Source organism: Elgaria multicarinata, chromosome 10, assembly GCF_023053635.1.
Source record: "Elgaria multicarinata webbii isolate HBS135686 ecotype San Diego chromosome 10, rElgMul1.1.pri, whole genome shotgun sequence".
Classification (NCBI taxonomy): Eukaryota; Metazoa; Chordata; class Lepidosauria; order Squamata; family Anguidae; genus Elgaria; species Elgaria multicarinata.
In genome coordinates, this window is record NC_086180.1 from 47,394,136 (window position 1) to 47,410,913 (window position 16,778).

A 16,778-nucleotide genomic window follows, 5' to 3' on the forward strand; every position below is an offset into this window, starting at 1 on the left:
AGAAGCCTTAATGGGAACCTGGCATGGTACCACCAATGGGGCCCCCATCTGTGCTGTTGCCATCCCAGCTGCCATTAGGAACTTTGCCGGGTACTGCTGCTTCTTACTTCCACTGCCAGTCATTCATCCCCTTCCATGAACATATTTACCTGGTGCTTTGGAATGAGAAGGTGGCTGCCATCTTAGATCTCCTGAAATGTGATGCATGACAGGATTTTGGGGAATGTGAGATGCTGCCCACCTGCTGGGGAAGGTGTGACATCTGGGGGTACATCTGTGTGAGTAACTGTCAATGGCAGTAGCAGTGCCAGGTGCTCAACCCCCATGACCCTAGGAATGCTGGGCAGGGACCCCGATAGTGGGGTGAGCAGGGTTGGTGGCGGACCTTTCTGAGTCCTGGGGCCACTGGTAGGTGCCCAACCATGCTGACTTCAAAAGCCGGTTTGGCAACAGTTCTTCCAGTCTTCATGATCACAGGAATACCTGTGGCAGTATCTATATTTGCACCCTAAATCACATTAATGTTATCTCACATGGCTGTGAGCACATACATGATTGAGGAATAGTCATACCTGTATATATGTTAGGAGGATGTTATTTTTTATTTTAAATATCAGATTTTCACAAATGTAAACCAATATCCACCATAAAATTAAGAGGCATAAATGTGTATATTTTTCACTTTTTGTATATGATGTACAGTCTCAGAATCAATAAAATATTCCATAAAAGTGCTATAATAGCCTGATGAAATTAAAGCATAACAGATGAGTGCAAAACCAGGAAGCAGTCTATGTTTTATATTAAATTTATCCATCATCCATTGGGAGTTGTTAAGAAAAATGATGGTCTGCATATGGAAAATAAATCAAAGGTGCCCAACAACTACTTCCTAGAGGCCAAACAACCATCCCAATTCTGCAGATTTTCCCAGGTACTTTATAAATTAATTGCATCACAGAAATCTTAGTAATAAAAGGCAGATCACATTGCAAACCACTAAGCTAATGGGACTAGGTTGGATCTATGTTAACAAGGAATGCAGGGGAACGTAAGGGATTGTCTCTGTGACTAGGAATCACAAGGATTGAATAAGATCGAAGGAGTAAGACTCTTGGACCGTATTCATTTAATAGCTATGAGTGTGTGTGTGTGTGTGTGAGAGAGAGAGACAATAATAATCAGAGCAGCAATTATTCCAACTAGTAAGAGCATCCAGAACAGCTCAACACTTCATTTTACTCTCTTCCCCCTGAAACGTTTAATTAGCTATTCCTCAGTTTGGTGCTTCCTTCAATGTTACAGCCCCCTCCTCACACTCTGCAGTTGACTGGATGTGCAACCAACTAAAGGGATGACTCTGCTGATCTTTACAGCTATTTTCCAGCACTTTCAAGGCATTTTCCCTTCCCAATACTGGGAATACTGCTGTTTGTTTGTTAGTTTTTTTCCTGTTGTGATTATATTTCTATTGCAAGAAACCTGGACTTTCACTGCCTCATAGAAAGGTGGGATTTACATGTCCAAACAAATAAACAGTGGACAAATATCCAAACCTTTGCTTTTTCCAGATCCTCTTTCCAACCAGCAGGTAAAAACCAGCCACAGAAATAAGGAAATAATCCCTTGTTTTGCACACAACTATTCTGATTGTTCATATAGAGAACTTTCACATACCTTGTAGAAAAGAAGAAAGTTAACAGCATGAATCCAAGCTGAATTGAAAATACTGAAAGACAAATTAGTTTGATAAATATTGTTGTGTTACATGAAAAGAATAATACAAATATATATTCTAAATGTACATCCACATCTCTTCATATGGGGAGCAGACATATTTTATAATGTTTACCTCTCATTTAGACATAGATAAGACAGCTGATACAGTTCAGCTCCCTATCAATGTATCCGCAGCACTAAACACTGTCATGATAAATGAGAAATACTCCATTTCTCCATATGCAAAGACAGAACTCAAAGTTAGAAAAAGTACTGCAGGCCTTCATAGTTGGCATAAAAGAGCAGGCGTGCTGGTAGCTTGTTGGTTTACAGTCTGAGTCAAGTTGGTTTCTTTTGGTGGATGAGCCTTTATTAACTGGTTTTTTAAAAAAATAGCTTTTAATAGATATTTGTAGGTAATATGAACCAAAAATGCCCGCTTAAGTTACAATGCTAAAAAATGAAAGAAAATAATAAGAACATAATAGGAATACAATTATTTTCTTGCATATAACATGTGTGGTCACAGTATATCTTATTTATTTATTTATTTATTACATTTCTAATAAATTCTATTCTACCCAATAGCCGGTATAGAATTTATTCATATAAATTCTAAAACTTTATATGAATAAACTGCCTTATAAAGCAAGAGTACGTATTTTAAAGCAGGTATGGGCAGTTTTCAGGCCTGTGGGCTCTACTTGTTCTTATTCGTTAACTAGAATCACCACTTTTCCTGTTGCTCTAGCATGCAGGAGTTTTGTTGAGCATGAGTTTCCACTAGCACAATGTCATTAGCACTAGCTAATGGACACTATTCACAGACATTATTTACCAGAAAAATATGGCAGAATACAAAGGGGCCTGATTCCTGCAGCCAAACATTTTGACTTGCTGTAACTGAGCCTTTTCAAAACCCATTTCTCTGACGTTTTGACAGTGTGTACACCTCACCAAACACATTCTCCATGCCAAAATTCACATGGAGAGTATGAATCATTCCGATTGTATAAGAAACAGAGTTTTCCAGTTTTATAATGTTTTATAACACGAATCTACAAACACAAATATTTCCAGATGCAGCTCTTTAGCAGGTTCCACAAATAATTCACCACTGGAACACTGACACGCCTGGTGTCGACACGGAGAAAGTCTTGAGACAATAAGATCTATGTTGTCCATTGAGATTAGATGCCATTTTAAGACTTACATCCAGAAGACCACAGCTTTGAAGACCTCCTCAGCTTTGTTATTTTCTTCTTAAGGATAGAGGACTAAATGAAGCACAGTAGGATTTAAATCTAACACTAGCCATATTGGTAACTGCAGGATTTTCGTTGGAGGGTTCATAGGAGGATCTCCCTATATAATCTTCTGTATATATAAAATATGCTTTAGAATGTCTTCCTCAGTATTTCTGTCTCAATTCATCTTACAGGGAAGCCCTACAATCTGGCAGCCCAGCTCTTTTGAAAATGGTAGCAAGTACAAACACAGAATGTTGTTAAACAATGCAGATGTTGGAAGCACTGCCTTCTCAGCACTAAGGCAACATAGTTTAACAAAGCCCTCTTGCTTAAAATTGAGCATGTCTGCGTGCGCATGCAATATAATCGCTCACATGGGAGCTGCTATTCCTGAGGCTGTGGGCAGGATCTTGTATCTGGCCATCAGTTGCAATGGTGTTAAGGAGCTCACACCAGTGTCAAGAGTAGATGTGGTCGGGCACCTGCCAAGGACACCCCCACCAACGTAGTCCACTCATAATGGCCCTCTGGTGTTTTTCCTCATCTTCATTTTCGCGATCTACTTGTTCCCTTACCTCTTGCTTTGACCCAGATAATGGCGATGGTGGTGGTGGTGGTGGTGGTGGTAAGAAGTAGTAGAAGCCACTGCCTACATGCTCATTGGTTCTCTGCCTGTCAAGCAAGCAAGTGGTAGCAATGATGAGAAGGGGAGGAGAAGCAAGTGGCAATGGAAGTGAGCAGATAGACTCACCAAAGGAGGAGCCCCATTGATGGTGTTTTGCTCAAAAACCTTCAGTAATCTAGAGCTGGCACTTGCCTGCTGCTAAGTCTGGGCAGCAACTCCTACATTCAGCTGATCGTTCAATTATTATTATTTCAAAGTTCTCCTTTTTGGTCTTACCATATCCTATTGCATTTGTGATTGCAATTTGTTTCTGTATGTCACCCAGAGAACTTTTGCTACTGAGTGGCTGACACAAAATCTCAGTGGGCTATTGTTGTGTAATTAATACAACAAATAAGTTGGAATATTGTGGCTGAGCACAAATATATTTCTTCAATGAGTACATCAGTCTGAAAAAGGAACATACATCTTAACTGAATCCATTACATTGTGGCACTATCAGTATATCAAGGCTCAGTTTCTGTGTTAGAAAATAAAAAATAATAGAATACAACCAAACGTTAATTCTTCAACATTTCTAAAATGCATTTAAAGACCAAACTTCATAGCACTACTATACAGTCACTATTCACTGCACGTAAAGCTGTGGCCATCATGCAAAGAAACTCATTATGGACTTGTCAGAACACCAAGGGCCTTGATTCCTTGAGTAAGATACACAACTCCAGCTGTTAAAAGGAATTACAACGTGCAAATGGTACTCACTTATAAAAACTATGATAATCAGGCTAAACTTATCAAGGTCAATATTTGGATTGGAGAATGTATCACAGAAAGTTGTATAGATGATCATCAAGAGCACACAGCTGCTGATAGCACCAAACGGAGGTTTCTTTCTCTCAAGCCATTCCTTGATGTATCTTCGGACTATCTGAAACACAAGGAAGAAAAAAAAATCAACAGGTTGCCTCTTTTCAACACACACAGGGAGCCAAGTTGGGCATCACAAAACGAATCTGACAGCGGAAAGACATAAAGAGAAGAGAATAATTTGGATGACGGCCACAGTGGATTTCAAAGCTTTCCTGCCACATAACTCTTCTTCTGGGGAATTTAACATTTGTAGTGCAACTTCCACTGGGCGTCCATAATGAGAGTATATTTTCAAGTACATTCAAATCTATCCTTAATCATGCCAAATGTTCTTTGCTAGCTGTCACTGAGACATGCCCATTAAGCCTCCCCAAAGTTTATCTCCTCTGCTGATACTAATGGATGTATGTAATTATCACAGTCCCCTTTGCATCAACAGACAATTCCAAGTGTAACTTTGGGAATCTTAAAAATCTGACATCTTCAGGAATTTCATGTGAGCAGATAATCGAAAGTGATCCATGGAACATTTAAATATTTAAATAGCTAGTGATGCACCAGAAGTTTTTAATTAAATTATAACTCATGCTTGAAAAGCAAAAGTGCATGTGTTGTGGGAGCTTAAATAATTTAGAGTCTGAAGATCTAGATTTTTTGCAAATACAAAGACAAATGCCAGTTGCATGCTTCTGGAATACTAGAATGAACACAAGAAGATCAGCAAGACTACAATGTTTATTCCAACTTTTTACAGTTAGGATTTTGAAAGCAAAGTTAGTTGTTGAATCAGTTTTTACCTTCCTCTTAGGGGTGAAAGTAACTAGCAGTAGAATGCTTCCAAAAATATAGGATTGATCCTCATTGCAGCTTGTGGCTTTTGATACCAGTCATAGTATCTTTCTGAATTCCTTTTGTGGGTTGGAGACGGTTCCAGAAGCTGATATGGGTAGATCTTCTCCATGGGAATTATCATACAGCAGCCTTCTCCAACCTGGTGCCCTCCAGATGTGTTGAACTGCAACTCCCATAATTCTCAGCCAGCAGGCCAATCACAAGTTGCAGTCCATTGCATCTGGAAGGCAGCTGGTTGGGAAAGGCCATCCTACAGGGTTCTATCTTGTGTTCCATGCTGTTTAACATCTACATGAAACCATGTGTGATGTCAAGCAGGATTCACCATATTCTGCTACTCAGTTTTACTTCTTCTCCCCTGGCATTATGTGTTACAAGATCCTCCATGAATGACTGCTTGAGATTGGTAATGAACTGATGAAAGTGAATAAATAATGGAGTGGTGAGTGCAAATAAACTGAAAGTTAATCCAGACAAACTAGAGATCCTGAGGGTGGTGGCTCTGCTTATTTGGTTATAGGGGATATACCCCTTCTCCCTTAGCCCTCAGGGAGAAGACTCATAGGGCATGTCTACACCAGCCATTTATCCCAGGATCGTCCCAGGATCATCCCTGTACATCCAAATGACACACAGGGGATCCCGGGAGCAGGCAGGGACGATCCCGCCATTTTCCTGGGATAATCCTTAGGTGTAGAAAGGGTCATAGTGTAGAAGTGCTCCTATATCTGGTATTGCTCTTAGACATTGAGGTGCCTGCCATGGGCAGAAGCATCTTCTTTGAACTCCAGCTGATTCATCAGTTGCAGCCCTTTTTGGATGCAACTTAGCTGCTGTCTGGTGCTCTTGGATAAATTCTCAACTTGACTATTATAATATACTTTTATTTAAACATTTTATTGTAACTTTTATTTACCACCAAACCTTCTGTAGTGTCAAAGTTTGTTGATTTTGGGGGGCAGCTATTTTAAAATGCATTGGCATTGCATTTTTTGTTTAACTTTTAATATGATTTCATATTGTTTTAATATTTTGTTGAAAGCTGCTTGAAGGGCTTTACCAGAAGAAAAGCAGTATACATGTTTAAATGTAAATAAATGAAGTAGAGGTGATATTTTCTAACGTTTCTATGTTTTGAAGAGCATATTTGATTTGAAGGAAATGGTACAAGTCATGGCTTACATCATTTTTTGTCAATATATTGCAAGACTCCTCAGAAGATGCCCCAACATCTTCTGTTTTAGAAGTTTGCAATTTCATGCTACATACTAATCCGACGGTGTTAGAGATGCCATGTTACCTCATAATAACAATGCTATTAATGATAAATTATTGTCATGAGAGTGACTCAGATTAAATCACCCTTACTTAGAAGAACAAAATCAAAGCACAACTCCACAAAATGGGTTATTTTGAGTGATTTAGTCCAAAACAATGTTTTGCTGAGGGTGCTTTTATTGTGTAATTGCACTGCCTCATTTACAGAATGTTACGAGATGATGTTGTCTTCAGATTGCAGCCCTCTAAGTTTTCTTACTCTCCTTTTGTATTTTTTTCTTAACACAGAAAATCTATTAAGAAGATAAAGACGAAATAGCTGCACAATGCCTTCTGATTGGTAGTGAGAGGGTCCTCTGTCTGGAAGCACCTTAAGCCAAGATAGAAGAAGTGGAGTGCTTGGTTGTGAATGAGAACATTAGACATAGCGGGCATAATGGAAACCTGGTGGAACGGAGAAAACCAATGGGGTATGAATAACCCTGGATAAAACTCTATAAAAGGATAGGGAAGGGCATATTGTAGATGGTGTAGCTCTGTAAGTCAAGGAGGACATCAGGTCCATTAAACTAGAAAATATAAGAGGTGCCTGCTCTCCCACTGAACCACTATAGGAGCTAATACCAGGTCTGAAAAGTAATATAATACTAGGGCCAATTTATTACTCCTGACCATAAAGCTGAGGGTGATCTTGAGATGGGGAAAGAAATCAGGGAGGCATCCAAGGGTGGGGGGGAATGTAATAATGGTCTACTTCAGTTATCCTCACAGATAAGGGATGTTTCTAGATGAAAGACCCCTAGCACTACAAAAGCATTGTTTTTCTGCTGCAAGCTACAATTGGAATTGCAATGGGCTTTCCACATATTAGCAGTTTTGGATGTATATATTCTGCTATCTTCCACCTACACCAGTGGAACAGTATATAGATGTGTAGGCAGGGCAAGGACAATTCCTCCTCTTCCTCTTTTCCTTAATATACTTGTGGGCATTTCAGAGTGGCTCTGCTATTTTTTGTTTAAATCCCTGTCTATTTTTTATGCTGCCCCCTTTCCAAAATTAGCTGAGCAAGAAGAAAAATGCCATTAAAAGCAGCCTCTATTCTCTTTTTAAAACCAAAAACCAAAAAAACAAGTGTGGGTGTTTCTTGCTGCCTGCACGGAGACTCTCCTGTCCTTTTCCTATCCCAGTGGTATTTTATTCTGCAAGAAAGCAGCAGGGCAGCTCCCATGAGCCTCCAGCAACACAGCCTTGTAAACATTACAAGCAGCACACTGCTGGTAGCAAAAAGAGGCCTAGAACTGAGCAGACACCCTCACCCCTCCCCTCACCCCATACCAACACATTCTCTCATTGCTTTGTAAGCTGCCTGTGAATTGAGAAGTCTCAAGAGAGAGGAATACCCCTTAGCAGAGTAAACAGAAAAGCTTGGCACCCCAACCCTAGAGCATGAAGCTGGCCCCAAATAATTTTGTACATTTTTTTAAAGCAAACTTGCCTAATTCTGTTTCATCAGAATTGCGCTAACATGTATTTATTAAACACGCACACTGATAATTATTGATTAGATTAATTTCACATTTTCAGTCCCAAGCCCTTATAAATAGGAGCCTTAATGCTTAACACAGTTGGACTCCTGGCACTCCCTCAAGAAGCACAGTATTCCATCATGTAATATACATACCCGAAAGTGGCTTTTAGTATAGTAAAATATCATACAATAAATATACTTGATAGATTGAAGAACCACAATTTACTGAATGTATATAACTGAAATAGAAATGCATCCAAATGGTGGCTCCAAATTTTCAAACACCTTTCAAAGATATCAAAATGTTCAATAATCTATCTATCTGTCTATGATGGCTCCTAGCACTACCAATCAAAAGGCATTAAGCATCTACTCCATCTTCTTTTGTGGAAAGAAAAAAAGGCAGGGAGAAGCAATAGGAAAACATGGGAACGGTACAAATGCATGGTAAAAACTTCATCTGGAAGCACCCTGAGACCAACAAAGCAGAAGTTCTCTATATCAAATATTCCATGAGGTAGACTCACAGTAGCCGGGAGGTGCAGTGAAGCAAGCTTTGAGATTGGATGTGAGACACCTAGATTCAAAGCTCACGCACAGAACTCAGGGCTGGAACTACAGATTCCTCTTCAACTGTGTGACTTCTAAGGCTGGCTGTTATTTTTCCTGTGCAAATCAAGGCTAGAAGGGTGACATTTCAGAGAAGAGGCTTTGGAGAAAGAACTGATGTAGCACAGTGGCAAAATGACTGGGCTATGGATGTCACTGGTTTGAACCTAACCACTGCCATGAACTCGACAAGTGGCCTCAAGGAAGCCACAATTCCTCAGCCTCACCTTCACATCTGCTCTACGCGTACAGAAATATTGACCAACTTTGTTGCAAGGATTACAAGTCAATGTAAAACACCTTGATAAATTTGCAGTGGCATGAGGATGGAGAAAGGAATCACCTGTTGCAACGAGGGACAACTCACAATGGGAACAATGTAAAGTAGCCTTTCGGTAGAGACCATATAATATGCACAAGCCCTAACTTCGGAGATCTAAAGCTTCTACAATGCTAATAATACTTTAGTATTTATATAGCACCTTCTGAGTATTTAAACAGCTCCATGCACATAGAATCATAGAATAGTAGAGTTGGAAGGGGATATAAGGCCATCGAGTCCACCCCCCTGCTCAATGCAGGAATCCACCCTAAAGCATCCCTGACAGATGGTTGTCCAGCTGCCTCTTGAATGACTCTAGTGTGGGAGAGTCCACAACCTCCCTAGGTTACTGGTTCCATTGTCGTACTGCTCTAACATTCTTCTTAGTAATTCTTACAACTACTTCGTAAAATAGAATACGTCAGTAGTATTATTACCTCCACACTGAATACGAGGGTGGAGGTTAGATCTGAACTGGAGACTTGGCACACAGAGCTCCACCCCAATAAAGTAAGTATTATTTGGAACACAGAGCCTCACCCCAATAAAGGAAAATGAACTGACTGAGCCTCTCAAAATTTATCTTGCACAAAGTAAGAGATAAGCAAGAGCAAAAGCACCTCTTTACCAACTAGTTGTGTTTATGCATTTGCCACAATGTATACTTCATGCTGCCTTTGAAGCCGGTTCGGAAGCTGCAGCTCGTGCAAAATGCAGCGGCCAGATTGATTTCGGGAACCAGAAGGTTTGACCATATAACACCTGCTCTGGCCCGCTTGCACTGGCTGCCTGTATGTTTCCGAGCCCAATTCAAGGTGCTGGTTTTGACCTATAAAGCCTTACACGGCTTGGGACCACAATACCTGACGGAACGCCTCTCCCGACGTGAATATACCCGGTCACTACGTTCAACATCTAAGGTCCTCCTCCGGGTGCCTACTCCGAGAGAAGCTCGGAGTGTGGCAACAAGGGATAGGGCCTTTTCGGTGGTGGCCCCCAGACTGTGGAATGATCTCCCTGATGAGTCTCGCCTGGCACCAACGCTGCTATCTTTCCGGCGCCAAGTTAAGACTTTCCTCTTTGCCCAGGCATATGGCGGCACATCCTAATTACCCACATGTTTAGTTTTTAATCGGTTTTTAATGCTGTGTTTTAGAGTTTTAAATTTTGTATACTTGTTTTTACCTCAATTTTAGAATTTCTGTAAACCGCCCAGAGAGCCCTGGCTATGGGAGCGGTATATAAGTGTAATAAATAAATAAATAAATAAATAAAGAAAGAAAGAAAGAAAGAAAGAAAGAAAGAAAGAAAAGTTGTGCCTATATCATATTCTCTTGCAGCAATTAAAGGTGGGTATATTGTCAATTGGACAAAGGCATCTGAATCCAGTGAGTAAGGGAATGTCAAAACTTCTGCATTTATGTATTATTTATTTTATTTATATCCTACCTTTCCATCAAGCAGCATTTGAAGAGGACATTCTGTCAAACCTAAGGGTGGACACTGCACATTCCATGCAAACATATACTTGAACCATGATAGACCTTTTATCACAGGAAAAAACACCGAGGAACGGGCAATTTGGAGCAGAGAATAGGAGGGGTGCTTATTTATATATTTTAAATTATTTTAGGCTGCTTTTAAGAGTGGACCCTCACCCCTGAAGGCAGCATACATAATAAAAGAAACAATACAATAAAACAGTAAAAATCAATAAAAACAATAAATGCCAATGATTACAACTAAAACCAGCAACCCAAATATACCGTTCAAGGAAAAGCCAACAAGATCAAATTGGTCTTTGGAGCTTTCCAGAAAGACTACAAAGAAAGGGCCTAAGGAAGCGATGCTGGAAGCTCATTCCAGAGTTGTGGGATCACTACTGGGCATCGCCCTCATATTTACCAGCCTAACTGCCGTGTTCTACCGGTTCTGGATGCGATTGCACTCACCCTGAAGGAGCAGGTTCATAGCTTGGGGGTTCTTTTAGATCCATCATTGTCACTTGAGGCTCAGGTGACCTCAGTGGCACGGAGTGCCTTCTATAAACTCCGGTTGGTGGCCCAGCTACACCCCTATCTAGACAGTGATAACCTGGCTTCAGTTGTCCATGCTCTGGTAACCTCCAAGTTAGATTACTGCAATGCACTCTACATAGGGCTGCCTTTGAAGACGGTTCGGAAGCTGCAGCTCGTGCAAAATGCAGCGGCCAGATTGATTTCGGGAACCAGAAGGTTTGACCATATAACACCTGCTCTGGTCCGCTTGTATGTTTCCGAGCCCAATTCAAGGTGCTGGTTTTGAACTATAAAGCCTTACACGGCTTGGGACCACAATACCTGACGGAACGCCTCTCCCGACGTGAATATACCCGGTCACTACGTTCAACATCTAAGGTCCTCCTCCGGGTGCCTACTCCAAGAGAGGCTCGGAGTGTGGCAACGAGGGATAGGGCCTTTTCGGTGGTGGCTAGCAGACTGTGGAACGATCTCCCTGACGAGGCTCGCCTGGCGCCAACGCTGCTATCTTTCCGGCGCCAGGTTAAGACTTTCCTCTTTGCCCAGGCATATCGCGGCACATCTTAATCACCCACATGTTTAGTTTTTTTTAACGGTTCTTAATGCTTTATGTGTGTATGTTCTGTGTTTAAGAATTTTAAATTTGGTATACTTGTTTTTATCTCAATTTTAGAATTTCTGTAAACCACCCAGAGAGCCCTGGCTATGGGAGCGGTATATAAATGTAATAAATAAATAAATAAATTAATAAATGAGAAGGACTTCTGTTCATTATTATTATTATTAATATAGCGCCATCAATGTACATGAACTCCTTTCAGTAACTCAGGCCAAATCCATTTAAGGCAACCTTCCTCAAACTAGTATTCTCGAGCTGTGTTGGACTGTAACCCCCATCATCCTCTGCCAGCAGGGTTAATATCCACATTGGCTGGGGATAATGGAAGCTGCACTCTAACACATCTGGGCAGCACAAGGCTTGGGGAAGTTAAAATCAGCACTTGAAATTGGGCTTGGATGCACTGGCAACCAAGCCAGCTGGTGCAATATCAGTGTCATATTCTTCCCCTTCCTGTCACTTCTCTGCTCTAAATCACTCCCTTATGAAGTGGCTTTTCCTGAAGTAAAAGGGCTACAAGGATTCAATTATACACTTGGATGTAATGTATAGTCAAGGCCTAAGATTGTCTCAATCTAGAACTTTCTCTACTGCATTCAAAGCTTGTTCTAATGCGCTGCTTGCAAATATTGGTTATCTTTCTTTGAGTAGGGAGTACGGACAATTACAATGGTGGATGAAATGATAAAACATAGGAATGGAATGCTAATATGAATTTCACCTAAGTTAATTCAGTTAAGTACCCTCGAAATCACTTTTACTCCTACAAATTAATACTGACTGTGCAGATCATGCAAGTTGTAGGGGCTTATTTACTTTCACAGATGGATTTAGTGGCTAGGTAAGATATAGTGGCCTGGAAGGGATCTCAGCTTGTTGTATTTTTGGCCCTGCATAGATTCTGCTTTTTGAGGTTCTGCCTGCTGACTTCTATTTCCCACCCACTTCATTCTCATAATCCTCTCCAAAAAAAACCCACCTACGATTCTTGTGCTCTATCCTTTGAAGGAAATGGAAGAGAGTGGAAAGCAATGCAAGTTTTTAAATACAAAGTCCTTTGTTGGCAGTTAATACTCCAGTGCAGAAATTCAGTTTCAAAAAGATGGATGAATAAGGCCATATTCTCCTTGAAATGGTAAACGTTCTTCAGTTTGATTTTGTTTTCTCTTTCTAGCTTATTGCTCCTTTAAATCTCAGTCTCTATCCATAATATACATCAATTTTTGTGTTTATCAATGACATCTCGCACCATGAACTATTACAACACAAATCACCATGTCTTTGTCTATTTAGCTTTAGCTGTGCGGTACCCATGCTCTTGCACTTCATTAAAATCCCCTAAATAATTTGAAAGCAATTTTAAGCAACTTAGTTTTCTTAACATTAAATACACTGCAATATAACACCATAAACAAAATCTTTCATGACATTTTTAGGGTGCAGTGTATTATATTTTTCTTTGTTTACCTTCCTATCGAGAATTCATCTGTCTGCAGTTAAAGTCAAGTGTCAGATAAGAGTGAACTATGGCAGGAATGCTGTTAATCTGTCATCTCAATTTTTCCAAACAGCTTTTCAACAGTGTTGGTCTCCCAAAAGACTACTGCTTCTTCCTGAAATTCAGCTGAAGTTTAGCTATAAACAGGCTACTTCTATATGGATTAAAGTTATAAATATATTCTAGTTGAATATGTTTCTTAAGAATAACTGTAGCTTTCTTTCCTTGAACTGCTGAACTACAGTCCTATCTGGGCAATCAATCCTCAAACAATAAGAATTAGACTTGTGTGAGGGGAAGAGTGGGGCCACGCTCAATGGTACTTCCCCCCTCAATTATGTCCATGCCGCTGCTCCTGCCACAGTCCATGTACTGGAGGAAGCATGTTGTACGTACCTAGGCTTCCCATGTGATCTAGAATCTTGCACAAACAGGATTCTAAATTGGGTGGGGAGCATATGCATGTCCAGCAGGCTCTCCTCTCTCAATCTTCTCCAAAGTGTGGAGGGCGGCAGGGTCTGGCAAGGGGGACATGCCGGAGGAGGCAGGGGCAACTAGTGTGGCCTCATTCTTCCCCCCATGAAGCTCTAAATGTATGAAGATTGAATGCCTGAATATGTCTTATATTACTTACTCCCAAGTAAATGTGTATAGGATTGCAGCCTTAATTCTGTTGTTAAAGCTCTCTCTTTAGTAAATTATCACTGGTTTTCCTTTTTCAGTTTAGAGTGAAAAACGGAAGAATTCCTCTGAAAAAAAGGAATTCATAGCTGAAGTTTCATTGTCGTGCACTCTTTTGAAAGCAGCTGCATCACAAATTAGATGCACTGCCATGACAAAAGCTGACTTCTACATTTGCCCAATGGGGGCAGACCCACTGTCATGATCTGTCCTGTCCTGCAGCACCATCTGGCGGCAGCTTTCCATCTAACCAGCCACAGGGTTTCGTAGGATGCGAGCCCTGGCTGGTAAAGCCTTGAGGGGTCAGGCCCAGACCAGCAGGCACTCCCAGGTGGGCTCATACGGAACAGCTGGGAGCTGCCAGGAAAAGCCTATATAAGAGCTGCATTTCACCTTCAGCCTTTGCCACAGCAACACGGTCTCTCGTGCTAGCTGCAGCCAGTTCTTGATCATCTGCTCCCTCAGATCTTGCCTCGCCTTGCTGGACCTCTTGCTCGTCTCAACCAAGCCTCTGCCTCTGGCCCCTTCACTACCTGGTACGTGCCTGAACCTTGCTTGCCTTTGACCATTGACGTTTGCCTCTGGCTCTTGTTTGGATTCTGTACCTTCTGGACTCTGCTTCTTGCCTTGCTCCCTGTCTGGACCTTGCCTGCTTATTAACTGGATTTATCTTCTGCCTCTGGCTCCTGCTTGGATTCTGAACCTGTGTCTGTTTCCTGGATCTGCCTCTGGCCCACTGTTGGACTCTGCCACCTGAGACCTGTGCCTCACCCCCAGCTTGCTCCACCAGTCTTCCAACTACCCAAGCCCATTCTGTCTCTGTCTGTCCCAGGCCCGGCGTTTCTGCCTAGCGACCCTGCTGCCCACGTCCCGGATTGTGACACCCACACAGCTCTGCTCCTCTTGCCATTTACAACAGCTTTCTCTCCAGTTCCACACATGTAAAGGATTTATCTGCGTACTGTCAGGATCCCCACACTGGGAGCAGCCTCAGCTCTGAAGAGGAGGGCCCAGATCCATCAGACCAGTGGCAGTAGAGGCAGACGTGCTGGAAACCAACCTAGCCCCATGATTGGGGGACTGTCTTGATGCCTTCTTTGTCCTGCAGTGGCTCCGAATCTGCGTGGTGTTGGTTAGATGATGCAGCTGCCAACTCAAAGTCATCCCGGGGCAAAGAGCCCAAGATGCGTGGCTGAAAAGTTAGGGACCTACCCCAACTTTTCCAGCCAGAGCGAGGGCAGCCCGTCTCTTCCGATGGTCTGACCTTGCTCAGGAGCCATTCAGGAGCTGCTCCGGGGTGTTCCCGGCAGATAGCGATCCCTGAGTGGTTGCCCTCCACTGGGGCAGGGGGCTGGGCTGGCCACCAAGCAGAATGGACTAGCAGTTGAATATTACTTCAATACTGGGGATGGAATTTCCTCCTTTATTGCACCTAAAAGGGTAGGGCTAGTTTAAGGGAAGGAGAGCAAGCCGCATGACACACAACTCTCTCCTACCAATATTTTGTTGGCGCTTTCCAACATCTGCTGCCTGAGGCAACCACTTCACTCTGCCAACTGGTAGGGTCAGCCCTGCCTCCACTCCTGAGGAATTATCCCCTGCCGCACAAGAAACCCTACATAACCCCATTTTGGCTTGACAGTGCAGGCAATGAGCCTGGAGGAAAGCGTCAGAGAGGCTGACGCTTTCCACCCTAAAGCATCTGTCGGGGATGCTTTAGGGTGGATTCCTGCATTGAGCAGGGGGTTGGACTCGATGGCCTTGTAGGCCCCTTCGAACTCTGCTATTCTATGATTCTATGAAGGTAACTTCTAGTGCTACTTAGAGAGCCTAGAGCAGCCTTCCCCAGGCTGGTGCCCTCTAGGAACTTGCGTCTACCGCAGCCAGCATGGTCCATGGTCAGGAATGCAAAGAACTGGAATCCAAAATGTCTGAAGGGCACCAGAGGTTGTGGGAGGCTGCACCTGGGTATGGAGACAGATCCACACAGTTTCACTTGTTATATTTGAACAAGACAACCCAATGAGCTTATGGCATTATACAGGTACAATTGTAATAACTAATTTGAGTTTTACTTAAGGACTATTTGAGCTTATGGCCTATATAAATATTGGGCTGAAAATTTTGACCATTCCATTTTTGGCATTTTGTGGGGGATGGGGGAAAACAAAAACTCGGGCAAAAGAGGCTGGGAGAGGTGAGAATTTCGGAGTTGAGGGGTCTTCTTTCTTATTTTTTTTCCAAAACATTCCTGGCATTTTTCAAGAGTCCAGGAGTTATTCCTGAGCGCTTATTGGAGAGGGAGAGGTCACATGGTCTCCAATAGGCATTCACTAAGAACTCCTCTAAATGCCGAGGGAAGGGGGTGGGTTTTTTTTAAAAAAACACACGAACGAACTGAAAAATAGGGAGAAGCCCCTTCAGCAACCAGTTACGTTTAAAAAAAGGTATGTGGAAAGCCTGGCCCTCCCTCAAGGAGAAAAATTCTCCAAATTTCCCTCCCTCCCTGTGAAAGAGGCAGAAAAAACAATGCCTCTTTCGCAGGAAGAGAGGAAAATTCCCAAAAATAGAGGGCAGGATTCGACACAGCACCAATATATATCTCAAAAAGGGTACAATTGTAATAACTAATTTGAGTTTTACTTAAGGACCATTTAATAGAAAGCGCCCACTTCAGGCTGGCAAATAAAACACCAATGGGCAACTACAGAATGCATGAATGATAATGTACAGACATGGCTTTTATTATTTATTCATAGAGAACAGTAGGTTTTGGTGTGCTGCTTTGAAAAATGTTCAAACTGGTAGAATATAATAAAAGCACTGTGAAAATTCTATTTCATTAACTTTTAATCATAAATCACTCTTTAAAATAAAACATAAAATAAAAGTCTGTCACAAGC

General features: G+C 41.8%; 1 protein-coding gene across 2 annotated transcripts in view; it reads right to left on the bottom strand.

Moving 5' to 3' along the window:
- The window catches only part of SLC10A7 (solute carrier family 10 member 7), a 158,559-nt gene that overhangs the window by 35,153 nt on the left and 106,628 nt on the right, over positions 1–16,778 (bottom strand). For both annotated transcript variants that reach the window (XM_063135687.1, XM_063135688.1), the window contains exons 8-9: positions 4,360–4,525; positions 1,678–1,729 (exon numbers count right to left, since the gene is read on the bottom strand). In XM_063135687.1, the coding sequence (XP_062991757.1) occupies positions 1,678–1,729; positions 4,360–4,525 (218 nt within the window). The remainder of the gene's footprint in view (positions 1–1,677; positions 1,730–4,359; positions 4,526–16,778) is intronic.